A 26828-nucleotide genomic window follows, 5' to 3' on the forward strand; every position below is an offset into this window, starting at 1 on the left:
CTATAAAGGTCATAATTGAAATGAATTTGGGCCTGGTTAATCTATTTCCCAGCCGGCAAAAGTACACAGTATAATACATTTTATTATTGGACATTAATAGATACAAAATCTCAACCAAACCATATTTGTTGTGAGAAATAGAGACGTCACAGGGATACTTGACCCACTTGATAGTACTTCGGTCAGAAGGCCACAAGTTCAAGCCCCTTTCCGGGCCTTTGCCACACAATGTGGTCTACGGTGCAGAAGATGCTATTTTTAGTTCAGATGGAAGTAAACCAACCTGTTCTTCAATCTCAATTCAAATTCAGAATGCCCTGACTAATTTTTAACCCTCAGCCAACACCATTTTTAAAACAAAAATTAACTGGTCTTTTATCTCATTGTTACTTGTGGGATCTTGTTTAACAAAATTGGTTGCAGTATTTGCGGTTAACAAAGGCAGCTCACCGCCACCTTCCCATGGGCAATAAATGCTGGCCTAGCCAGCGATGCTCGTGTACATCTCTTGAATGAATAAAAGCAAAAATTCTACCATTAGAGCTTAAGCCACTGACTCTAAAGCCATCTAGGATGTACTAAGGATATCATAGGGCACGATATAAATGTAAATTTTTTATTTTCTTTGCTCTTCTGAGGTTTTGGCTGAGGTACATTTTGGGGACAGAACAGAAGGAGCTGTGTGCTCTGTGTTCAGCTCAGTTATAAAACTGAGTGTAAAAGTGTTTCCAATCGCCAGAACTAAAGAAGCGTACCTGGATGAGCTGAAAAATGCTTTTCATTTTACTATAAGTTCCAGTTGTTAAAATACTTTACAATTGGTATTGTAAGGTATCAAATTTGATTGCCGTTGAACAACCAATGCAAATTTTGTTACAATGCATTCTTTTATCCAATATCTTTTAAAAGGTCTAGTTGAATAAACAACAACTTTACATGTGAGCTGTTATTATTGGTGTAGTGACCATGTGTGTTGTGAATGTGTGTGTATGTATATATAAAAGTCTACAGTATGATCTTAATTATACAGGTCAGTTTTTATATATTTTCTTTTGAATTATTTTTATCCAAGATAAGATTGCAAGCAATTGCCTTCCAGGTTTGTGATAAACTCCACCTGATCCACACCTCCCTGCAGACCAACCCCCATCGGAAAACACATCATCTCCACCTGAGTACGAGTCATGGCCACAAACCCACATCCTACTGTGCTGTGGTAGGATGTCTGAGTAGGCCAACACGCTGTTAAAACAGCTCCCACTGCGCCTACAAGTCTTGATCTTTTCTCTCCCTCCTCTGGTTTTCTCCCCCCTTGTCATGAAGGTGCTGAGTCATGCTGGGGTATTGTTCCATGGGTGCTAGCCACCCACTGGAGGGGGTGGGAGGATTAGAGCAGCAGGACAGAATTATGCTTTTAGATCGAAGCTACTGAACACCTGACTTACAGAACTTGTCGCCTGGACACTCCCAATGGCAGCCTTAAATCAGTCACCACTAGGTGGCGGATGAGATAATCAGCCATGCCCAGCCTCCGTCATTTGACATAGGTAGGGATCGCAATAGCAGCTGTTTTTAATTAAGTATGGCTAAAAAAACACATTTGCCGAAGCTTTTCATCTTGTACTCATCAAGACAATCGCAAGAACTCCAAAGTCAGGGGAAAAAAACCTGAATCGAGCAGTGTGAACGGTCCAACTTCATGCTGCCCCCTCCACTACCCTCAAAGCAGATGTTAAATGTATAATTAATGTCTGCATTATCATTATTTATTAACAAGTCTAATTTTGAACAGAAATATAGGGCAGAATTTTTCCCTCGTCGGGCAGGCTCGGCGGGAGCGGGTGGGGGTGGTCAGGAAGCTGACCGCTGCCCACTGCCCATGATTGGCTCTGCACCGCGATTTCACATGGGCAGGCCAATTAAAGCCTGCCATGCGTGGATCACGATTGGCAGCGCTGAGCGCTACCTGTGCGAGCGGGGGGGAGAAGGGAGAGCTGGGCCTCGCGCACAGTTCGCACATGCGTGTGAAAGAGCACTTCAATCTTCAAGTCAGCTCTGTGCCTCTTTTTTATAAAAAATTAATAAATGCAATAAAAATTTAATGAAACATGTTCCCTCATGTATCACATGAGATGCGACACGTTTTTCATTTCAAAATAAAGGTTTTATTTAATTTGTATTAGCTTTCGGAAACCTCATCCCACTTGTGGATGAGGTTTCCTGAAATATGTAAAGGCCACTTGGCCTTTTCGCCTGCCCGCCAACCTTTAGGTTGGACGGGCTGCGTAAATTTCAAGTTAATTAGCTTGTTAATGGCCTTAATAGGCCTTTCAGTTATTGGCGGGCACACGGCCGACTCCAGCATGCACCAGCCAAATGAAATATCGTGCGTCATATTACTATTAGGCGTGCACCCGCACGCCAAAGGTAAAATTCTGGCCATAATGTTTTATAACCAACCCTTTATGCTCATTTCTTTCTTAACTTTAAAAATATCTTGTTCATTCTTAGAACCTTCATCATCCTGGAATTGTAAATCTTGAGTGTATGTTTGAAACTCCTGAAAGAGTCTTCGTCGTCATGGAAAAACTCCATGGAGACATGCTGGAAATGATTCTGTCCAGTGAGAAAAGTCGGCTGCCAGAACGTGTCACCAAATTTTTAGTCACACAGGTAATTTTTGTTTGATTCTGTTCCTTCAACCCCATCCAGCCCCAAGCTCTCCCAATGCCAATAGACTTCAGCGTAAATACCAGTCACATCCCATTTGATTATAAATGGCTCTCATTCTACAATCACTGTCAGAAGTTGAGGCTATTTGAGAAGTTAACCCTTTGTGCACTGAAAGGTAATGCCAGCTTTTAGAATACGATCAACTTTTTAAAAAATTTTCTAGATCCTAATGTCACACCCCATCACACTTCTTGCTTTTAAGAATTCAGATTTTCCTTGAAAAACATTACTTCCTGTCCGAATACGCAGATAGGTGTAAACTGTCATTGTGGTGTTTTTTTCATGAGTAGGTACAATGAACAATTTGAATTGACTGCCTGGCTTTCTGATAATTCCTACATTCCCCCAACAGCTTGTGAACGGTCATTAACAGAATTGTGGGTGTAAAGCCATTTTGTCCTCCATGGAGTTTACTCCGTGATCTTTTGCATGGTATGAAAGCGGTGCAGATACGGGAAAGAAAAATTGTAATCCCTGATGCTTTTCAGTTTGGTTTACGGACAATTACTTTGTTGAAGACCACATCAGCCACACTGATATCTCTGTAACTAAAACAAAAATACCTGGAAAAACTCAGCAGGTCTGACAGCATCTGCGGAGAGGATCTGGTGAAGAGTCATACGGACTTGAAACATTAACTGTGCTCCTCTCCGCAGATGCTGTCAGACCTGCTGAGTTTTTCCAGGTATTTTTGTCTTTGTTTCGTATTTCCAGCATCCGCAGTTTTTTGCTTTTATCTGATATCGCTGTATGTTGGTAGAATCTTTATTTTCAAACCAGAATAGCAAAATATTCACTGTTACACAAAATTAATGCTTCTTGACACCTCCATGCCATTAGGAGTTTGGATCAATGTTAACTGAAGATACCTTGCGCAGCAGTTACCCAGCATATTGATGTTCAGTGCAGGAGTGGAAGATCTTGGGCATAATGAAGACCGCAAGAGAGCGTGCCAGGAGCAACACCAGACTTGGTTAAAAATGAGATTTCAACCCCATGAAACTACAACACAGGACTACTTGCATGCCAGGCGGAAGCAGTATGTGAAAGAACTAAGCGATCCTACAACTGGCAGATCAGATCAAAGCTCTGCAGTCCTGCCACATCCAGTTGTGAACAGTGGTGGACAGTTAAGACTCCACAAATATCCCCATCTCAATGATAGGGGAGCCCAGCTCATTGGAGCAAAAGACAAGACAAGGCTGAAGCATTTGCAACCATCTTCAGCCAGAAGTGCAGAGTGGATGATCCATCTCAGCCTCCTCCTGAGGCCCTCTGCATCACAGATGCCAGTCATCAGCCAATTTGATTTACTCCACGTAATATCAAGAAACAACTGAAGGCATGGGATAAGGAAAAGGCTATGGGCTCTGACAGTGTCCTGGCTGTATTGCTGAAGACTTGTGTCATAGAATCATAGAGGTCTACAGCACAGAAAAAGGCCCTTTGGCTCATCAAGTCTGCACCGGTCAAACAAGTACCTAACTATTCTAATCCCATTTTCCAGCACTAGGCCCATAGCCTTGTATGCCATGGCATCGCAAGTGCACATCCAAACACTACTTAAATGTTATGAGGGTTTTTGTTCCAGATACCCACCACCCTCCAGGTGAAAAAATTCTTCCTCACATCCCCTTTAAACCTCCTGCCCCTTACCTTACATCTATGCCCCCTTCACCAAGTTCCTTCCTGTCTACCCTATCTATGTCCCACATAATTTTATACACCTCAATCATGTGCCCCTTAAATCTCCTCTGCTCCAGGGAAAATAACCCCAGTCTATCCAATCTCTCCTTATAACTAAAACTCTCCAGACCAGGCAACGTCCTGGTAAATCTCCTCTGCACTCTGGTCTAGTGCAATCACATCCTTTCTATAATGCGGATTCCAGAACTGCACGCAATACTCTAGCTGTGGCCTAACCAGCATTTTATACATTTCCAGCATAACCTCCCTGCTCTTATAATCTATGCCTCGGCTAATAAAGGCAAGTGTCCCATATGCCTTTTTAACCACCTTAACTACCTGTCCCGCTACCTTAAGCGACTGGTGGACATGCACACCAAGGTTCCTCTGATCCTCGGTACTTCCCAGGGTCCTTCCATTCATCGTGTTTTCCCCTGCCTTGTTTGTCCTGCCCAAGTGCATCACCTCACACTTATCCATCTGACCAGCCCATCTATATCCTCCTCACTATTTACCACCCCACCAATTTTCGTGTCATCCGCAAACTTACTGATCAACCCTCCTATATTCAAGTCTAAATCGTTAATATATACCACAAACAGCAAGGGACCCAACACCAATCCCTGTGGAACCCCACTGGACATAGGCATCCAGTCACAAAAACACCCCTAGACCATCACCCTCTGCTTCCTGCCACTCAGCCAATTCTGGATCCAATTTGCCAAATTGCCTTGGATCACATGGGCTCTTACTTTCGTTATCAGTCTCCCATGTGGGACCTTATCAAAAGCCTTGCCGAAGTCCAAGTAGACTACGTCAAATGCATTGCTCTCATCTACACACCTGGTCACCTCTTCAAAAAATTCAATCAGATTGGTCAGACATGACCTCCCCTTAACAAAACCATGCTGACTGTCCTTGATTAATCCCTGCCTCTCCAAGTGTAGATTAACTCTGTCCCTCAGAATTACTTCCAATAGTTTCCCCACCACTGAAGTTAGACTGACTGGCCTGTAGTTCCCTGGTTTATCCGTTCTTCCTTTCTTAAATAACGCTACCACATTGGATGCCCTCCAGTCCTCTGGCACTTCTCCTGTGGCCAGAGTGGTATTGAAAATTAGTGCTATCTCCTCCCTTGCCTCACTCAACAGCCTGGGATACATTTCATCCGGGCCTGGAGATTTATCTACTTTTAAGCCTGCCAGACCACTTAGAACCTCAAAATAGTGGCCAGTGCCTTCATGGTCAGCATTACCCAGACGATGGTTTCACTTTGATGTCAGTAGTTGCATTTAAATTCCACTGGCTGCCAAAGTGGGATTTGAACCCTTGCCCCCCAGACATTGGCTTGGTCTTCAGATTAATAGTCCAGTTACATCACCACTACACCACCGTCTCTCCTCGTGCTCCAGAATTAGCTGCATCCTTAGCCAAGCTGTTCTAGTACAGCTACAACACTGGCATCTACTTGACAATGTGGCAAATTGCTCAGGTATGTCCTGTCCACAGAAAGCAGGACAAATCCAACCCAACCCCATCACTCTACTCGCAATTATCAGCAAAGTGATGGAAGGTGTCATTGACAGCGCTATCAAGCGGCACTTACTTAGAAATAACCTGCTCCCTCATGTTCAGTTTGGGTTCCACCAGGGCCACTCGGCTCCTGACCCCCTTACAGCCTTGGTCCAAATATGGAAAAAAGAGCTGAACTCGAGGTGAGGTGAGAGTGACCGCCCTTGATATCATGCAGCATTTCACCAAGTGTGGCATCAAAACTGAAGACAATGGGAATCGGGGAGTGGGGGAAGCCCTCCACTGGTTGGAGTCATACCTAGCACAAAGAAAGATGATTGTGGTTGTTGGAGGCCAATCATCTCAGTCTCAGGACATCACTGCAGGAGTTCCTCCAGGTAGTGCCCTAGGCCTAACCATCTTCAGCTGCTTCATCCATGACCTTATGATGGAGAGATGTAGGGATTTTTGCTCCTGATAGCACAATGTTCAGAACCATTTATGACTCAGATACTGAAGCAGTTTGTGTAGATATATAGCAAGAGCTGGACAACATTTAGGCTTGGGCTGGTATGTGGCAAGTAACATTTGCGCCACACAAGTGCCAGGCAAAGACCATCTCAGAAATGATTAGGTTTTCTCTTGTTGAAGATGGTCATTGATGTTTAATGGCGTTACCATCGCTGAATCCTCCACTATCAACATCCTGGGGTTACCATTGACCAGAAAATGAACTGGACCAGCCATGTAAGTACTGTGGCTACAAGAGCAGATCACAGTCTGGGAATTCTATGGAGAGGACTCACCTCCCGACCCCCACAAAGCCTGTTCATCATTTAGAAGGCACAAGTCAGGAGTGTGATGGAATCATTTCCACTTGCTTGGATGTGCTGCTCCAGTCGCATTCAAGAAGCTTGACACCATCCAAGATAAAGTAGACTGCTTGTTGGCACCTGATCCACCATTTTAAACATTCACTCCTTCCATCACTGATGCCCACTGGCATCAGTGTGTACCATATATAAGTTGCACCGCTGTAACTCGCCTCCTTCGACAACACAGTCCAAACCTATTGTGTGAATGGATGTTATTTTTAATATTTTTGGGGAATATTGTGTTATTTTGTAAAGAAGGGTGTGTGTGTGAAGGTGATTTAATTAAGCTGGGCAAGGGATTGATATGAGTCAGTTGTCTGGGGGGATTTAAAACATAAAAAGGACATAAGTGTTAAGTTTGAGGCGCAAGTAAATAGGTTAGATCTAGCATTTGCATTTTTAAATAAATTGAGAATTTAAATATCAAAGGGGAGTCAGAGGCGCAAAGAAACATGTTTGCATCTTGCAGGAGTTCCATAGGTAAATAGTAATAGAGATATTATATTTTATTGACCTGAAAGCAAAGACAAGATAGAGACATAAATCCTTCCAAATACAAAATCTTTTGAGTTTCAAAAAGGTGTGAGAACAATGGAACCAGAGTTGAAAGGGAAAAAAGGTATTTTAGAGTTACTGTGGAGAGCTTAGCTAGATATACCTGGAGCTGTTTGAGTTGTTGAGCTATAGCTGGAGTTCTGGGCTAGGAGAGGATACCATTTGAACCAGCCATTCAGTCAAGCCAGGAAAGTCTTGGGCTGCAACAAGCAGTTTTATACTGAAGTGGTTTCCGCCACAGAGTGGAAGAGGGTAGCGATCACGTGGTATGCCTTTATTGAAGCTACGGCAGTTTACCTTGTGTAATGTTACTGGACTTTTTTTTTACGGTTAACTTCTATGAGGGTGTGTTGCCTGGAGGTGTTTACTTGTGGATCTGACCAAATAGAGAGTCTTTTTGGGAAATGTTTTGTAAGACTAAGTTTAGCTGTGTAACTGTAGTCTTGTGTGCTTAAGTTTTCTTTATCCTTGTTAATGAAACTTTTACTTTTAATTTTTTAAATCGCAAAAGTGTCACTGGACCTGTTGCTGCTGAGATTGGTATGCCGTCTTCCCATTTTCAGATTACAAGAAAAAGTGTATGGCCTGTAAGCCAAGTTTCCCTCTGAGATTTGGTTTGCGGAGCAATTAATACCAGATGTGGCCATAACACCATGACCTCTACCAGCTAAAAAAACAGCAGATGCATGGGAACACCACCACCTGAAAGTCCCTCCAAACCACGCACCACCCTGATTTGGAACTTCATTGCCATCCCTTTGCTGTCACTGGGTCAAGATATTAGAACTCCCTAACAGCGCTATCATTGTACCTCCATCGGATGGACTGCAGCTAGCTCAAGAAGATGGCTCATTGCCATCTTCTCGAGGTCAGTAGGGATGGATAACAAATACTGGCCTTGCCTGCAGCGTCCCCATCCCATGAAAGAATAAATTTAAAAAAAGAAAAAACAAAGAGGTGGAATAGAGATAAATAACCTTTAAAAAGGGAGAAGTGTTGACACGTTGTGTTCCTCCCTTCCCATAACATTGAAGTAGTATATGAGCAGATGTATAGAGAATTGTAATAGTTTTTCCTGGCCTGCAGATGTAACATTTTTTGAGCTCTTCCAAAGAACCAGTTTTGGCACAATGACCAAGTATGGCTGTCTTCTGTGCTGTATCATTGAATGATTCTAACTTTGATTGAAATGGTATGAATAGCTGATTATAGCCATTTACACAATTTCTCTGGCCTAAGGTGATATGGGGGTGGGGTGGGGCAGGGGATATTCTGCTGAATTTCTCATGGGAAATTGGGAAAACCCCCACAGAAATTCCAGAAGCTTGTGTTTTAAAGTCCCTATCGTTCTTTCTCAAGAGTGTGAAATAATCACTGCAATGTATGTGGGGGAGAAATTTGTAGTATTGTATGTTTTTTTTGCCTGACTTTATGCAAATATTATAAAGAGAGATAATGCTTTGTGAGGTTTTGACTTTTAATTTCCCTCTCTATTCTCTGTAAAGTTTCCCAAGCTGAGAAGGTAGTCAGGGTGTCTGAATTGTGGACTTCTACCTATTTGCCAGTCTCACTATTCACTCGGTGATACACAGAGGGGACAGTCTGCTTCTGCTTTGCAACACCTCATAGCACCATGGAGGTTATGGACTAATTGTGTGATGAACTTCCATCCTGGTGTTCAAGAGTGGGTCATTTGGGATCATTCACACTCAATTCATTTTGGGTGTCCAGTGTCACATGGTTTTCATTTTTAGTGGCTTTACCTATGATTAACTGATGCAGCAATATTACTGGATATTTTTCATTGGTTACAAATAAAGCTAAGAAAAGTATCGTATATGTATATTAGCTAGACAGGAATAGGTAGTTAGAAATGAGTTTTACTTTTTTTGGTTTATTAGTAATAGGATTGAATATAGTACCAGTATCATTCACCTTAATCTTTCGGTGCCTATAATCATCTTGTTCTTAAACTCTGGGATGAAAACACTTCTATCTCCCATTAAGTTTAGCATTGTATTTGCTTGGATATCTTTTACTGAATTTACCATTTTTTATTTTAAAGATTCTGGTGGCATTGAGACACTTACACTTTAAGAACATTGTACACTGTGACCTGAAGCCTGAGAATGTACTACTTGCCTCAGCAGATCCTTTCCCTCAGGTGAGTGGTTTTTTTATTTAGTCACAGGATTTGGACTTTGCTGGCAAGGCCAGCAATTATTGTCCCATCTATACAACTGAGTGGCTTGCTAGGTCATTTCACAGGGCAGTTAAAAATCAACCATTTTGCTACGGGCCTAGAGTCACATGTAGGCTAGACAGATAAGGACAGTAAATTTCCTTCCCTAAAGGATGTTACTGAACCAGATTGCTTTTTATGAAAATCCACTAGTTTCATGGTCACATTTACTGTTACTAACTACTTTAATTACAGATTTATTTAACTGAATTTAGCTGCTGTGGTGGGACATGAACTCTGGATTACCAATCGGTATGCTACTGTACTCCATACTGTACATTGTTTTGTCAAAGCAGTTTTTATTTTATAATGTCAGCTCTCACTCTTTATCCAAAGTAAATCTCAACCATTGCCAGTTTAAAACCATCAACTTATTAAAATCAGTTATGTTCTTTATATTTGCATTTCTTAAGATTTTTACATTATACTTTCAATATGCCTGTTGAGTTAACTCACTTGTTTTATTATGTCAGCTCATCCATGAGATATCAGTTGTATACTACAGCCTCAATGCATCTCCTCTGCACTTCTTTTTATTTGATTCTTTAGAATATTATTGTTTAAACAATGGTGATTAACAATACGTCAGTGTTATTGGTTTGCAGGTGTCATCGACTTTGTATAGAGTCAAAATTGAATCACCATGTGTTAATGACTAGCATTTAGATTAACTTCAATTTGGTGCTCTTGCACTAGCTCTACCTAACCAGTGATGACTCCTTATTGTGTAGGCAAAAATAATAATACATCTACCATGAGCTGAAGTATGTTGAGGATAGTGATGCTGTTTTGTTTCCATTTAATTTTTAAAAAGTGCATTCACACTGTAACTCACTTTACTGCATAATGAAAATACGTGGGTTTTAGCCTGCAATTTTGCAGATGTTAATGCAAATTCTCTTCTATATCTCCTCATAGATCCCCAAGTATCATATTATGTTGGCTTGGAAACATGGCCTTAGATGCCTCAATCACACTCCCTCAATAAGCAATTCAAACAATGAATCAATAGTGGAAGCTAAGTAGAAAACATTGCATAATAATAGAAAAGTCACTTACGAGAGCTCAACCTGAGCAGAAATAAAAGCCACTTAAATGATCTTGTGCTGCATCCAACTAATGGCAGCTGCTTAAACTGCTGGATTTATTACATTGTTACAAGTGCATCAGTCCAAAAGAATTCATTACCAAGCCGCACATTACCTGGTTTCAATACTGAAAAGATCTTGGGTCAGCATAGCCAATCCTTATATTTCTCCATTTTGTTTAAATAAATCTTTTTTTACAAAAAGTATCCATGGTGATTGCACGATACTACAAAGTGAAAAGCTCAGTTAAGATTCGGGTCCCACCAATGTAAAGTCACCTAAACCAAGATGGTATAAAAATCTGGATTGCATCCAATAGCAGCTCCTGCTCATTTTGTTTGTATCATGTGATACAGAAATAATTCATGTTAAAAAACTTTAAATGTAAATATAATTAGTATACAGGGAGCTAAACTGAGGCACAGATTATGAGCTGGTTTTGCTGACAGTATCATTTGTTTTCCCCACACTGTCCTCTATTCTCGACTCAGACATTGTGGCATCGTGTGCTTTAGGTAATAATTCTTTGTGAGCAGCTTTTATTTCTTGAAAGATGCAGTGCTGAGGAATTGTAAATGTTCCTGATCCAAGCATAGAACATTAGCTGATTTTAGCTCAGCACATTAAATTTAATCCATCCACTGACATTTTACCCCAGAAGCAATGTCACATTTTAAAATCATTTGACTTCTGTACAACAGACATTTCTGTTTAATGTTCCCTGCTTTTAATTATATTGAATGGCAGGATGAATGAATAAAAGCACTGTACTATATTGATTTGCAAATTTGCTATTTTTGTCCCTTCTACAGAAACCTTGGGTAACATTTTTAACTGCTTGTACCTTATCGGAATTTAATTGTACTAAATGCTTGTCTTGTATTCTGCATTGTACAACAAGGCCTTATGATGAAGATTCTGGTTTTAAATCAGATTGTATAATTTCAAACATTTTTGATAAGCTAGTTGGATAGATTTAGAAAACTAACTGCAAGTAGAATTGAATCATGAGCTGTAACCAAGTCTGCTAAGGGTTTCCTGAAATCGCATGTTAAGTTATTCTTCAAAAGCTCCTAACTCCCAAGTGTGCTATTCTACCAGAAACTTTTGAGTGATACAATAAATGTGCCATTGCTTGTACGACAGTGATTTCTCATGATATGGAGAGATCCCAGGCTTAATCCCTGGTCTGTATTAAGTTAGCCAGTCTCAGATAAGGGTTGTTTGCAATTGAGTTCTATATTCCCAATTTAACGATAAAGAATAAAAGGAAAAATATTCCCAATTGGTGTCTAGCAACTCGTATCAGAAATACAGTGCAGAGGACCTGGTTGGACTTTACTGTATTAGCATCCACAGTCAAACAGTCTACTCCCTATTTCATTGGTGTCTGAATGTGAGATTGTTAATTTAAACGAAGCACTGTCAATTCGCTACAGTACCAGAGTGTTGCTAGCATCCCCTAGTTTTACTCCTGGGAATATATGAACAGGATTAGACCACTCAGATCCTCAAATGTATTCCACCAGGGAGAAGGGTGGCATTGTGGTATTGTCACTGAAATATTAGTCCAGTGTTTGAATATTAGTCCAGCCCAGACTAATATTCCAGTGACAATACCCAGGGTAATGCTGTGGGGGACCCAGGTTCAAATCCCACCACAGCAGATAGTGAAATTTGAATTCAGTAAAAATCTGGAATTAAAAGTCTAATGATGATCACGAAACCATTGTCGATTGTCATAAAAACCCATCTGGTTCATTAATGCCCATTAGGGAAGGAAATCTACAATCCTTACCTGGTCTGGCCTACATGTGACTCTTAATTGAATTTAATGTGGTTGACTCTTAAATACCCTCTGAACAAGGGCAGTTAGGGATGGGCAATAAATGCTGGCCGAGCCAGCAATGCCCACATCCCATGAATGAATAAAAAAAAAATCACTGAGACCATGCTTGACCTGTATCCTGAATCCACCTGCATCCACTTGTCTTGGCTCCATATTGTTTTATATTCTTGGCTATCAAAAATTGATCAGTCTCAGATTTAAAATTATTTATTGAGCCAGCATTGACTGATTTTTGTGGGACAGAGCTCCACTTCCACAATGCTTTTTGTGAAGAAATCTTTCTCCCACCAGCAGAAAGATTTTCTATTTACCCTATCGCAAGGCGGGGGGTGAGAGATGAAATTTCGGGAGTTGCGAGTTCCACAATAACAAAGGTTACAGTGAAGCTCCTACCAAGTGCTAACATCTGCAAAGCCCTTTTAAATCCTTGCATTTTTTAAATGGTGGACATGGCTTAATTTATCAGTCTTTAAGGCCTGATTCCTGCTCCAAAAAAGCCAGTGAAAAGGTAGGTGCACTTTATTTAAAAACCCTGCAGTTCAAACTACACCCTGCTCTCTCAGCCCAGCCCCCCATCGCAGCCTCACTGCTTCCCCCCACCACTCCCACATGCTCTCACAGCTCTTCCTCTCTTACCTTATTTTCACAGCTGTATTCCCCCTGCCTGGCTCAAGTCTGAAGATGCGGTTATAGTAGGAGAAAGTTTGGGAAGCATTGCCCTATCGATTCCTTTCAAAATCCTAAAAATCTTAATCAAATCGCCCCTTGGCCTGGATTTTACAATTGGCGTGCGGGGGCAGGCCCAACTCACCTGCACATAAATGACGGGCGATGACATTGGGCATACACCCCAACGTCATTGTGCTGTCTCGCGATGTTTCCTTTGGTGCCAGAGTGGCTGCGCACCCACCGATAATTAAAAGGCCTATTAAGGCCATTAATGAACTAATTAATTGCAAATTCATGCTGCCGGTCCAACCTAACAGTTGGCGAAAAGGCTAAGGGGCCTTTACGTTTTTTACGAAATTTCATCCACGAGCAGGATGAGGTTTCCTAAAGCTTTTAAAAATTGAATAAAACCTTTTTTTTAAAAAATAAAAACATGTCCCATCTCATGTTACACAGTCACGTGAGGGGACATGTTTCATTAAATTTTTATTGCATGTATTTATTTTTTTCAAAAGCGCTTCAATCTCCTTGAGGCAGCCCCATACCTCAGGGAGCTTGAAGCGCTCTTTTGCGCACATGCGCTAAAGAGCGCTGGACCCGACTCTCCCCACCCCTCCCCATCACAGTTAGCACTCAGGGCTACCACTTGCGTATTACGCTGGGTGGGTCACACTTGGTGGTGTAAAATGGTGGTGCAGAGCTGATCGTGGGCGGTGGTAGGCTCTGTGACCACTCCCGCCAAGCCCACCGACACGGGAAATTCAGGCCCCTAACTTTCCATACTTAGGGGAATACATGCCAAGTTCATGGGGAGACAGTGGCATAGTGGCAGTGTCACTGCTAGTAATCTAGAAGCCCAGGCTAATGCTTTGGAGACACTCAAATCCCACTGTAGCAGCTGGTGGAAATTAAATTCAATTAATAAATCTGGAATTAAAAGCTAGTCTCGGTAATGGTGACCATGAAACAATTGTCATTGCCATAGAAACCAATCTGGCTCACTAATGTTCTTTAGGGAAGGAAATATGCTGTCCTTACCTGGCCTGACCTACATGTGATTCCAGATCCACAGCAACGTGGTTGACTCTGAGATGGCCCAGCAAGCCACTTAGTTCAAGGGCAATGAAGGATGGGCAACAAATGCTGGCCTTGCCAGAGACACCCAAATCCCATGAAAGAAAGAAACAAAAAAGCTTGTGTTATTTCACCTCAATCTAACCCTTGGAACCTGATAATATCCTGGTGAATCTGTGCTGCACTCCTTTCAAGGCCAGTGTATCCTTTCTCAGGCGCAGTGCCTAAAACAGTACTCAAAATGTGATCTAACCAGGGCTTTGTATAGCTGGAGCAAAGCTTCCTCCTCTTTATATTCTAGCCCTCTAGTTAGAAAGGCTTACATACCGGTAGCCTTTTTTGAATTCTTTTTTTTTGTACATGGCTTACTACATTTTAGTGCTCTGGTTATGTGGATCCCTAATTTCTCTGGATCCCCACTGTTCTTAGCTTTACAGCATTGAAATAATACTCTTGTCTATCCCTTTCTGGGCCAAATTTGATAACCTCACACTTAATTCCATTCAAATCCATCTGGTACGTTTTTGCCCATTCATTTAATCTTATGCTCCCCTCTATGCTACTTACTATTGTAGAGGCATAAAATACAGAATACAGTGTTAACATTGAGCTTGTATAAAATCTTTCGCAGCAGTCAGTGATGTTCGCATTGTTGAGAACCCCAATATAGCGAAGCTTTTAAAAAACTGATGGAAAATATGCAGTGTAGATTATCAAGGATGTTACCTGGAATGAGGTTACAATAATGAAGAGAGATTTGAGCATTTAGAATTTTTTTCAGTGGAAGGTTAAGGGGTGATCTAACAGGAATTGTCAAGATTATGAAGTGTTGCGACAAACTAAATAGTGATTGGTGTTAAGAATGTGCTAAAATCAAGACATAATTTTGGATAGCCGCAGGAAGTAAAAGAGGTTTGAAAAATTCTACTGTATGTCCATAAATTTTTTTTTTTAAAAGGAAATTCGACATTTGCTTGAATTTGGGGAATACTAAGTGCAGTGAACTAGAAACTGGCGTTGGATTAGGTGCCATGGGGAGAAAACACCATCTAGTTGTGGGCCAAATGGCCTGTTTCTATTATCTGTGGACCTATGGCCCAGCCTAGCATACAGGCAAAACCTTAAACAGTAATACTTGTTACTTCAAAATTAACTCCTACAAACAAGCTATGACTTCAAAATGCAGATATTGGCGTATATTGTTTGAAGCCATTCTTGAATTAAGGTTGAACATTTATCTTTGTTCTAATAAGCTTTGACATTCTTCTTCTAGGTAAAGCTCTGTGACTTTGGATTTGCACGTATTATTGGTGAGAAATCATTCCGACGATCTGTGGTGGGAACCCCAGCCTACCTTGCACCAGAAGTCCTCCGGAGCAAAGGCTACAACCGGTCCCTTGATATGTGGTCAGTGGGTGTTATAATCTATGTGAGCCTCAGTGGCACTTTCCCATTCAATGAAGATGAAGATATTAATGACCAGATTCAAAATGCAGCATTCATGTATCCACCAAATCCATGGAAAGAAACCTCTAGCGAAGGTAAGAGCTTATCCATTTCCTAATTAGTATATTAAGGATGTGCATGATGATAGAAACTGTGGATATGTAATTGGTGGACTGTAGCTTACAAGCCAGTTGTTGCTGAGGACGCTGCACTCCATTAGCCACGAGTGAGGGATTTTCTCTGGTTGTCTTAGAATGTGAAATTGAATTGCGCACACAGGTTTTTAAAGGGGACTGCAATCTATAAAATCTTAACAACCATAATAAGATAATTGTGTAGTTCTTCAAATTACCTATTCATCTTACATAATCATCCTCATCTACATGTTGTCCCTTGGCAATGTCATCCATAGACATGGTGGGGTAGCTTTCACATATACACTGATGACACCCACTTGTATCTCTCCATCACCTCTCTTGACCCCTCCATTGCCTCTTTGCTGTCAGACTGCTTGTCTGACATCCAGTCTTGAATGAGCCTTGTCTTCAGCTCCTGTCACAAATTCCACTGATTCCATTCCCTCTCCAGTCGTAGTCTTCACCCCTCACTATCTTTGGCTCCCTCTACAATTCACAGCCTGAACACACTGTTCCTTTGGCTTTGGAATCATGTGCAAACTGGCTACCAAGTTTGCCTACAAAACAGTGATGACTTTAAAAGTGATTTATTGATTCGGGATATTTTGAGGATGTGAAAGGTGATATATAAAAATGCATATTTGTTATTTGTTTACCTCCATAGCCATTACTTCAGTCTGAAACTTCTTCTGTTGAACATGGGGCAGAATTTTATGGTCCCCCACTGGTCAGTTTACGGGTTGGCAGAGGGTGGGGCCCAAGTGTCTTACCTATCGCCATCCTGCCTGCCCCCCTGACCTGTCCACAACATTACATGGGTTGGGTGAAGCCTAGAGCAACCTGTCCACTCGGCCCTTAAATGGCCAATTATTGGGGCTGGTGGTAGGAATTCAGGACAGGATGGAAGCCTGGCAGGTCACTTTGTTTGGGTTTGAAGAGTGGTTGTTTCCTCCTTTAAGGGCCCCCTTTCCACATTGCACTCTTCCCCCCACCCCCAACCCTGCCCAAGCTCTGCCCCCCTCTGGGTGCTGCCTCCCTCCCAAGTGAGGGGAGGAAGTCCCATCTCCAGCCAATTAAAACTCCCCAGAGTATTAAATGGCTGTGGGACTGCTATGATGAGCAGAGATGTGTTCTCCGATGACTCTTCAGGTGGTGGGGCAGGAAACCCTTCCATCTGAAAAATCTTGCTCTTTGTGTTTAGATACCATTATTCCTAAATTTAAACCAGACAAATAAATTTTTATTTGCCAACATTTTCTCATGAAGTAAATGATAATGCAATTACACAAAATAACTGAGGATCAAATTGGGTGAATAAAGAGATGAGTTGGGTTCCTGTATAGCATCTTTTATGAAATAGGACGTTCCAAAATGTTTTACAACCAACCAAGCACTTTTGAAATGGAGTCACTGTTACAATGTCAGTAACTCAACCCCAATTCAATTTGCCACCCTATAATTAGACAATATAAATATACATTGGTCCGAAGTCTGATATCCTGTTATTACATATACATGGTTGAGCATTGTGCTCTTGTTTTTGTGCTTTGCTAATTTGTTCAGGACATCACATTAATTCAGTGTATTTTGCCTCTTTTGATAGCCATTGATCTAATTAACAACCTGTTGCAAGTAAAGATGAGGAAACGTTACAGTGTGGACAAGTCACTCAGCCACCCTTGGCTACAGGTAAGGTGGATGTTACATGATTTACCGGAATCCTTCTGGTTATATAAAGCACTAAATGCGATTTTTATATTCCAGTTTTGAACTCTAACACTGGCTGCATGAACCCAAATGCTCTTTGCTGGTCCTATAAGTGGTAGTAAGAGAAGCATAAAAACAAAGAACTGCGTATGCTGGAAATCCAAAACAAAAACAGAATTACCTGGAAAAACTCAGCAGGTCTGGCAGCATTGGCGGAGAAGAAAAGAGTTGACGTTTCGAGTCCTCATGACCCTTCCACAGAACAGTTCTGTTGAAGGGTCATGAGGACTCGAAACGTCAACCCTTTTCTTCTCCGCCGATGCTGCCAGACCTGCTGAGTTTTTCCAGGTAATTCTGTTTTTGTGTTGAGTAAGAGAAGCATTTCTAGCCATTTGAGGATCAGCAAACTCCACTCTTGACCTCATTACAGCCTTGGTTTAAACATGGACAAAAGAGCTGAACTCCTGAGGTGAGGTAAGAGTAACTGTCCTTGACATCAAGGACACATTTAATCGTGTGGCATCAAGGAGCCCTAGCAAAACTGGAGTCAATGGGAATCGGGGAAAACTCTCTGCTGGTTGGAGTCATACGTAGCACAAAGGAAGATGGTTGTGGTTGTTGGATGTCAGTCATCTCTGCTGCAGGACATCACTGCAATAGTTCCTCAGGGTAGTGTCCTCTGCCCAACCATCTTCAGCTGCTTCATCAATGACCTTTCTTCCATCATAAGGTCAGAATGGGGATGTCCGCTGATGATTGCACAATATTTAGCACCATTCACAATCACTCAGATACTGAAGAAGTCCATGTCCAAATGCAGCAAGACCTGGACAATATCCAGGCTTGGGCTGACAAGTAGCAAGTAACATTCGCACTATACAAGTGTCAGGCAATGACCATCTCCAGGAAGAGAGAACCCAGTCATTGCCCCCTGATGATCAATGACATTACGATCATTGAATCCTTCGCTAGCAACATCCTGAGGCTTACCATTGATCAGAAACTGAACTGGACTAGCCATATAAATACTGTGGCTACAAAGGCAGGTCAGAGGCTTGGAATCGTGTGACAAGTAACCCACCTTCTGCCTCCCCAAAGTCTGTCCACCATCTACAAGGCACAGGTCAGGAGTGTGATGGAATACTCTCTATTTGCCCGGATGAGTGCAGCTTCCACAACACTCATGAAGCTTGACACCATCCAGGACAAAGCAGCCCACTTGATTGGCACCACATCCACAAACATTCACTCCTTCCACCACCGACGCACAGTAGCAGCAGTGTGTACCATCTACAAGATGCAATGCAGGAATTCACCAAGGCTACTTCAACAGCACCTTCCAAACCCACAACCACTACCATCTAGAAGGACAAGGGCAACAGATAGATGGGAACACCAACACCTGGAAGTTCCCCTCCAAGCTACTCACCGTCCTGACTTGGAAAAATATCGCCGTTCCTTCACTGTCGCTGGGTCAAAATCCTGAAACTCCCTTTCTAGCAGCACTGTGGATGTACCTACACCACATGGACTGCAGCGGTTCAAGAAGGCAGCTCACCACTACCTTCTGAAAGGAAATTAGGGATGGGTAATAAATACTGGCCCAGCCAGCGAAGCCCACATCCCATGAACGAATAAAAAAAAATTGATTCATGCAGCCAGACTTTGAATTTTTACTGCGACAAAATCTAAATTATGTTTGTTGCTAAGGTTAAAGTTTCCTAACATTTTCCTTGGATTTCATCCATTTGTTAAAGGAGTACAAATTATTTCGCCTGTGTATTCTTTTACCTGATTAACGGTTTCAGAATGGTATTAAATAGATCAAGGCAGATGATGTAACTTTCACACTGTGCCAATGATACGAACACTGAGGTGGTGCAGTGTTGAAATGCTGAATGATGTAATAAACTTGTTGCTCTGAGTGTTACATAGATTGTGCTTTATGTCACATATATCTGGTACTTGTTATAAGTTTATGGAAATGGGGAGATGGGAGTTAATCTTCAATCGTTGGATTTTAAAAGGCTCTTATCGCTCAGACTTGAATCAAGTGAATAATTTGTTCACTTGTTATGTTTTATTAGATAAGAATGTACCGAGATCTGTGAATTCACCATTTTTTCCCTTTGTGTTCCTAAGTGTTTTGGTGTTAACCAAGATTTAAATGTTCTCTTATCTTCGTGCTTACAGGATTATCAGACATGGTTGGATCTCCGAGAGTTTGAGACCAGGAAAGGAGAACGTTACATCACCCATGAAAGTGATGATGCGCGTTGGGAAGAATATTCCCTAGAACACTGTCTGCAGTATCCCAAACACTTCATCATGGCACCAAATCTGGATGATATGGAGGAAGATCCTTAATGTATCAAACTGGGCAAATTGCCGTGACTGAATAATATCACAGCTGTGTTGTGGAAATGTACTGCCACTGGGGAAAAAGGAAGCCAAGACTTGTTGCTGCTTGTTGCACAGCACAGCCAAAGTGGATTGGATACTGCCCAGCTCTTTACATCAGCCCATGTGACAATGTGGGGAAATGATGTAAATGAAGACTGTGCAACCCTGTAGCATATTTCAGTTGCACAGGTGCAGACTTGGTGACTGGTGTTTGTGGAGAAAGAGGACAAATGAATGCTGTGAGCTTTAGATTTTAAACCAAACATTCCTTTTCTGGTATTTAGCTGGTTTAATCCTATCCACCCAAGTACCTCTCTGGTAACAAGTCACTTTGTACCAAGCCATAAATTTACTTGTTTACTAAATGCAAAGCTAGACCAGACAATCTCTTTTTCACAAGTGTTTTTTTATACTTCTAAGAGATGGAAAGTTAACTGCGAAAAAAATTTGTCCATTGTAGGACAAGGGCTATTGCTTGGACCAAATTCAGTTTAAATAAGGATCTCTGGTTAATAAGGTTGGTTGGCAGTTTCAGAGTAAATCACAGTTTGTTCCATTTTGTACACTCAACTGTTTGATTGTCTTTACATGTTCTCTCCAGAGAAGGTCATAGTGGTATAGACAGATCCTGGTTGCTGGGACAGTATTACTATATGAAGGGTCTCTTTTTAAAAAAATGACACTATTGCTTTCATTGATTGCATTGTGAAGCTGATGTAATCAAGTCACCAAAACATTCTGATGCGTAAGTTTTTAAAAAGTAAATGTAAAGCTGTAGCATCTCTTTGCTAACGCTGAGTATAACATTGGCAGACCAATATCTCCAGAAGTCATTCAATTGCTGATCGATTTGTACTGTGGTTCAAAATATGACAATTAGTGCTACAATAAAGTGACATCAGTTGGATTAGAATGAAGAAATGGTGCTAAAGGAGGAATACTGGAGTCCAAAGCCCATTTATAAACAGGACCCATTACACCGGATTAAGCTATAAACTCTAGAGTGGAGCCTTAGTGCAGCTGGGGGGAGTGCAGTTTCTGGGATTTAAGCTGTAATGACCTGTTATAATGCACTCCTGTCACCAGAGGGCACTGCAGAGACATTTTCGTAGCTGCCAGGAAATCTATGACTTAACTCCCATCTGGTTCCAGTGTAAGAAATATGGATTTGTCATATCGTACTCACTTCATAATAGTGGAAGGGCAAATCCCACTTGTGTGAAACCCATCACTTTTAACCATTGTAAGATACCAGTCTGTGCTGCCGGTCTGTGTTCCACCAGTTGAGGATGTGTCACTGTTCTGTCAGCTGCTATCAATCAGTTGATTACTGGCAGCAGGAAGCTAGTAAGTATTACTTTATGCCTGCGTTTGAACATTCATGTGAAGATCTTTGCCATATCCTTCCAACCAGGGAACCACATTAATGGAGATACAAGCAGAGGAATAATGCTGTTTATGATATCAGAAAAGTCCACAGTCCCATCAGAAGTGAAATCCTTGGCAGCATTATGACAACTCCGAACTCCAGTGATTTGCTCCTTTACAGTTGAGGCAGTGCAATTCTTATGTTGTTGAGGCCTTTGACTTTGAACTTCATGTAAATACAAAAGTCTCTGAACCAGTGGGGGGAGGCAGTGAGTGCGTGGTGGATGCGTGTAGGGGAAGTTTTGCTGTTCCCTTTGTCTTGTCTCTCGAGCAGTTTTATCATGAGTTTTTCACTTGACTTACTGGACTGCCTAAGTGAGGCAAGCAGGAATTGAAAGATATCATGCTCATTATTATATTGAAATGCAGCCTGGGCAGGACAGAGAAAGAGGCACCTTTTTTTTTTACTGTTTGTCTGATCTAAACTCTTGGAGAAACGACATATGACACAATGCATAACTTGCACAAGACAGGCTATGTGCTTCAAAGGATAACATGAAATATATGAGCCAACCCCCCCTTGAAAGTAGCACCTGCTAATGACCTTACTGTATGCACTGCGATGTATATATGAGTCTGAGATCTAATTGGCGTTAAATATTCCACTCATACATGGTTTTATTCAAAAGTACCTTATCTTTTCCCTCCTGAAGTTGAATAACCTTTTTTTTTTAAATCATTTGGATTCAATTTCAGCAGTTTGTTTTTAATCAGATGTGCACTTTTGACAAAATAAATATCTTGGCACCACAACTTAGAACATCAATCTTTTAAGGGTTAGAAATGATTGGTGAAAAACAATCGATTTTAAAATGAACAATACGAATCCTATCACAAATAGCAGTCGACCAATGCTTTTCAATTTAGGCAGGCCTAAAGAAGAGTTTTGATTGGTTGGCAATCATTTAGAGTCCATACTCTTTCCGCCTCCCAACATACATAAATCTTGACCTCTGAACCTTCAATTGCTCAGTGTCCGTGCTGCTGCTATGAAGTTGGGAAGATCACAGGTAGCACCAATCAGATTTGGAGAGGTTATCTGGCTGTATTAGCAGACTGCACTCTCTCATTTATTTGAGACTGGACTGCTGCCTCTTCCATGCCTCTTTTGTTCCACCGCTGGAGACTAATGAATGGATTTAAAAAGTTAAATTCTTGGTAAGTTGGTGTATTCATAGCTCTGCAGTGTCCCTGGCAAAGGGTGTCTTGAAGCCAGTTTTTTTTTTGTTTGGGAGAGGGAAGAACCTGTGTTGCCCATGTGCAAGTAATATCTTGCATGGGATGTGTTGCTGTTTACACTAAACCTCAATCTATTCAAGTAGTGTAGTAAGGTGGGGGGGGTGGGGGGGGTGGCAATCCCCGTTTCTCAGCAATAATTATCATTTGCTGTAGTATTGTTGCATTACACATCTTTCAATAAATTTGGGCTGTATTTTCTGTCCATTTACAACCTTGGTCAAAAGGCCCATTTCATTGTATGCAGGTAAACCTGAAATAGTATGCCACAGTGAATTGGTTTCAGCGTACACATCCTTATTTTCAAATCCCATTCATTACCACATCCCATTCTACTTGAGAAATCTTCTCCAACCTTCACTCCCAATCTGCAGTCTCTATTTCTCTGCCTCTGGATCACCAGCTCTGGATTTACTGCATCATTAGAGATGGATGTTGCAGCTACATACACCCCTGGCATTCTCTTCCAAATCCACCTCACCTATTACCCTTCTCCATGCTTTTATACGGCTGCTAAAAACCTCTTCAACTGTGCCTTAGATCACCCTCCCCAACCTCAAAACTACTTTATTTATTGCTAATGTCTACCTCTCCCTTCTGTAAAATTTTAATATGCTATTTTATGTGACGAGTGGAATAGAAATGCAAGTTGTTGGCAAACTATTTTTTCCACATATTAAAACAATTGGCCTTCTAAAGAAAAATAGCACATGTTGTAACATAAAAACGCATTTAATTTAACACGCAGTGCTGTATGGACCTTTGAGTTCATTTGAAAACCTGTCTATTTTAAGATGCTGTAACTTTTTTAATATGAAAAATAAATTCAACCAATCTGATTTGCAGCTAAAACAAAAATGATCAGTTTTCTGCCATGCTGCAACTTCAAAAAAGAATTTCATTGAAAGATATTAATTATTACTGTCATATGATGGCTGTTATAAAATTGGGTTCAAAGAAAAGGTTCATATATGAGGAAACAACGTGTAAAATTCAATGTGGATTTTCTATGGAGTATTTTGACATTAAAAGTGTCCGGCACATTCACGATGCTGTTTGAGGCGATAGTCAGTCGTAGAGCAAATAGAATAGATAAATAAGCTATGATTTTACCCTTATGCGATGCGAGAAAGATTTTCCAACATTTTGTATGCTTAGATTTTGTACAGATGCACAGGGACCACTAAATTTGAATACTGCTTACTATAGTGTTTGTTGCTATTGGAATACCTGAAAAAAAGGCTAATAAAAGGCAGAATGATATTTTGAAGCACCAGTTGCAATGAGACCAAGACTTTACCTGAGAAACATTTTTTTTGTTTGCATTTTGTGAACTTGCTGCCTGCAAAGTCGAAGAAATGTATAGTTGAGTTTTAAGTATTTTTTTTTGAGGGGGGAGGAACTCCCATTTTATGCTTTAGTTTTAGACTGTTTTGCTTATATGTGTGTATTTAAGTGTGCTACACTTTGTCCTGTGTTAGTCACAATAGTGTGTTATTTGACTAAATAAATCGTGCACTCCAGTACTGGAAGATAATATAAGGAGTGAAGTAAACTTGTTATAGTCACAAACATTCCCAAAAATAAACTTTACCCAGTGGCTTTAGCTCTGGTTTCATATATATAGTTTTATATGTTGAAAGTGTGATGTCTGTTGTATTCTTTGCTCTAACCATTTTATTTTAAGTGCAATTTTGGCAAAGGAAAAACATTTAAGTTTAGAATCTATTTTAAAGATTTAAGATATTATCAAGAACAAGGTTTACCTTATTTTCTGAACCTATTATGATTAGGGGTGTGCAAATATACCAGTACTTGGATTGTGATCTTGTGTAATCAAATTATTATAAAATTTTAATAAATGGAGCACAGCTAAAAAGATATGTCATATGACATATTTTGTACAGCCAAATACTATGTTGTGGATTCTGCTTGGAGAGCAGTTTTGGTTTAGCATCAGAGTTTGGCTGCACACACCTAATTATCGACCGGAACCAAACTGGGCACCAGAAAAGGTACAGAAACAAAGTTACCACGTTGGTGGAGCAAAGAATGTGAAATCCAAGTTTCCCTTTAAATTTGAGTTGATTTAGGAAATTTTCTTGAAACGCAAAAACTGCGTGGTTACCAATCATGGTCATTGTAAAAATGCTTTTGCATTCCTTGTCTTTTACCTATTTAATATGGTTATTCTTTCGTTGTTACTGTTTTTCCTTAAGACACGCTGAATGTTCTGGAGTTGGTTTGTCAAGGCAAGTAAATGCTACATGTTTGGTAGCTCTACGCTGATTAGTAAATTAAACTGTGTTTGTAGGTTGTGCATTCCCAATTACATGAACAAACAACTGTTTCCAATCTTACTGTTTGTTGTTCAATTTTAGTGATGTGCCAGTGCTGCTGTATTTTTATGGTCCAATCCAGCACGCTCAACAATGTTGAGGTACAGGCAATGAACAGAATAATGCAACTCTGCATCATTTTGAGTGGTAAAATACACTTGCTATAAGTTATAACCACCTAGAATTAATAGAAAACACATTTTGAAAGGAATCTGTTTAAATAAGTTGTCCCAACATTTAATATTGACTATCTTTACAAGACCATCGTTGGTCTCTGATAATTGATAACAATTCAACTCCATTTTAAAAACTGCACTGTTAATAGAAGATTCGAACAGTTTTTGGCTCACTAATGCATATAGAATAGGCAGATATTTGTTCAAAAAAATATGTACTAGGGCAAAGATACTGAGACTACACCAGCGGTGTCAGTAAATCCTATTACCAATAAAAGAAATCATGCTCACAGCATGACTTGAGATATGTATGTCATATTACCCATGCCATATACCTGGGTTCTGGTACAGACTATAATAACAAAACTGCTGCAAGTTTCCATTTTTATTAACATTACGTCCCAAAAAATTAATTGCAGCTTGCAGTTCAAGGGCTAAAAATTAAAGATGAAACCAATGTGTTTTAATTTAGATTTTGGGACATTTTATGTTAAAGGCGCTATATAAATACTTGTTGTAGAATTATTTTTTGTATTGGCTTATCCTACAATAATTGTTGCCTTTGTGTGTTTGCTTCTGTGCGATTAAAAAGAAATTCAATTTTTGCATGCCCAGTTTTGTGCTGAATAGTCATGAGATACTGGAGGTGGTTTAATAAGGGCTCTCCAGCATCTTTACACTGCACTTTAGCTGGTCAGTGTAGTTGCTGTGGTCCGTACTCATTGTTGTGAAGTGTGATGGAAATTAAGGAACCATAGACTTTAGACAACAGCACAAAGGACCAATTTATGGTGTCTGTTAGGGAAATATTTACAGGCTATTCCTGAGAATCTTTACATCATCAGTATTGCCACTGGCTTGGCAGGAGTCTTATGGAAAAGTGTTTTTGTATATTTTAGTACCTACAGTTTAATAAAACTCTAATTGTAATTTCAAATTGTGCTAATTTTACTTCATTATTGCAAATTCCAGGTGTTTACAGAGTTTAAACAACAACTCACATTTATAATGCTTTAAATTTGAAGAAAAGTCCCAAAGCATTTCACTAAAAGACACAACACCATTGTCATTAAGAAAAAGATTTGGAGGAGTGAACAAGTGCTTGATGATCAAGATGGGTTTTAAGAAAGTTTTTAAAGGTGGACACATCTAGAGGTGAAAAGGGGTTCAGGGAGGAAATACCTGAGACAGCTAAAGACTCCATTGCCAATCTTTGGACAAAAAAGGGTAGGGGGAAGCACAAATGCACAAGCCATCAGAATTAGGAATGTAGTACACAGGAGGACATCAGAGGTAGTATATGGTTTGGTTGTAATTATATAGATGAATGTAAGGATTATAAATGCGATACGTTGGAGGAGAGTAAATGAGTGTGGATCGAGGATTGAGATATTGGGTGAGTAGGATTATGAGACAAAATGAGAGACTCAGGATTTGGACAAGGCGGAGCAGGCCATCAAAAAGAGCACTGAAAAAAATCATGTTTAGAAGCGACAAAGGAGCCGATAATATCAGTGAAGAGATGGAGGTAGGAGCAGAAGTAAGAGAGGTAGTGAATGTGGAAGAAATTGCTCTTGGTGATGGAAAAGTTGTGGGGTTTAAAGTCAGCTCCTATTCAAATGGAATACCAAGATTGCGAAAGGTCAAGCTTGCATTGAGAGGGTGGCCAGAGA

The 26828-nt window shown here is 40.6% G+C and overlaps 1 protein-coding gene across 1 annotated transcript in view; it reads left to right on the plus strand.

Moving 5' to 3' along the window:
* The window catches only part of prkd3 (protein kinase D3), a 410491-nt gene extending 384399 nt beyond the window's left edge, over positions 1–26092 (plus strand). Inside the window, exons 16-20 of the mRNA XM_041182404.1 lie at positions 2512–2673; positions 9427–9525; positions 15557–15824; positions 17470–17555; positions 19767–26092. Of these exons, the coding sequence (XP_041038338.1) occupies positions 2512–2673; positions 9427–9525; positions 15557–15824; positions 17470–17555; positions 19767–19940 (789 nt within the window). The 3' untranslated portion in view covers positions 19941–26092. The remainder of the gene's footprint in view (positions 1–2511; positions 2674–9426; positions 9526–15556; positions 15825–17469; positions 17556–19766) is intronic.
* Positions 26093–26828: the final 736 nt, after the last annotated feature.

This window comes from Carcharodon carcharias, chromosome 2 (genome assembly GCF_017639515.1).
Source record: "Carcharodon carcharias isolate sCarCar2 chromosome 2, sCarCar2.pri, whole genome shotgun sequence".
Lineage (NCBI taxonomy): Eukaryota > Metazoa > Chordata > Chondrichthyes > Lamniformes > Lamnidae > Carcharodon > Carcharodon carcharias.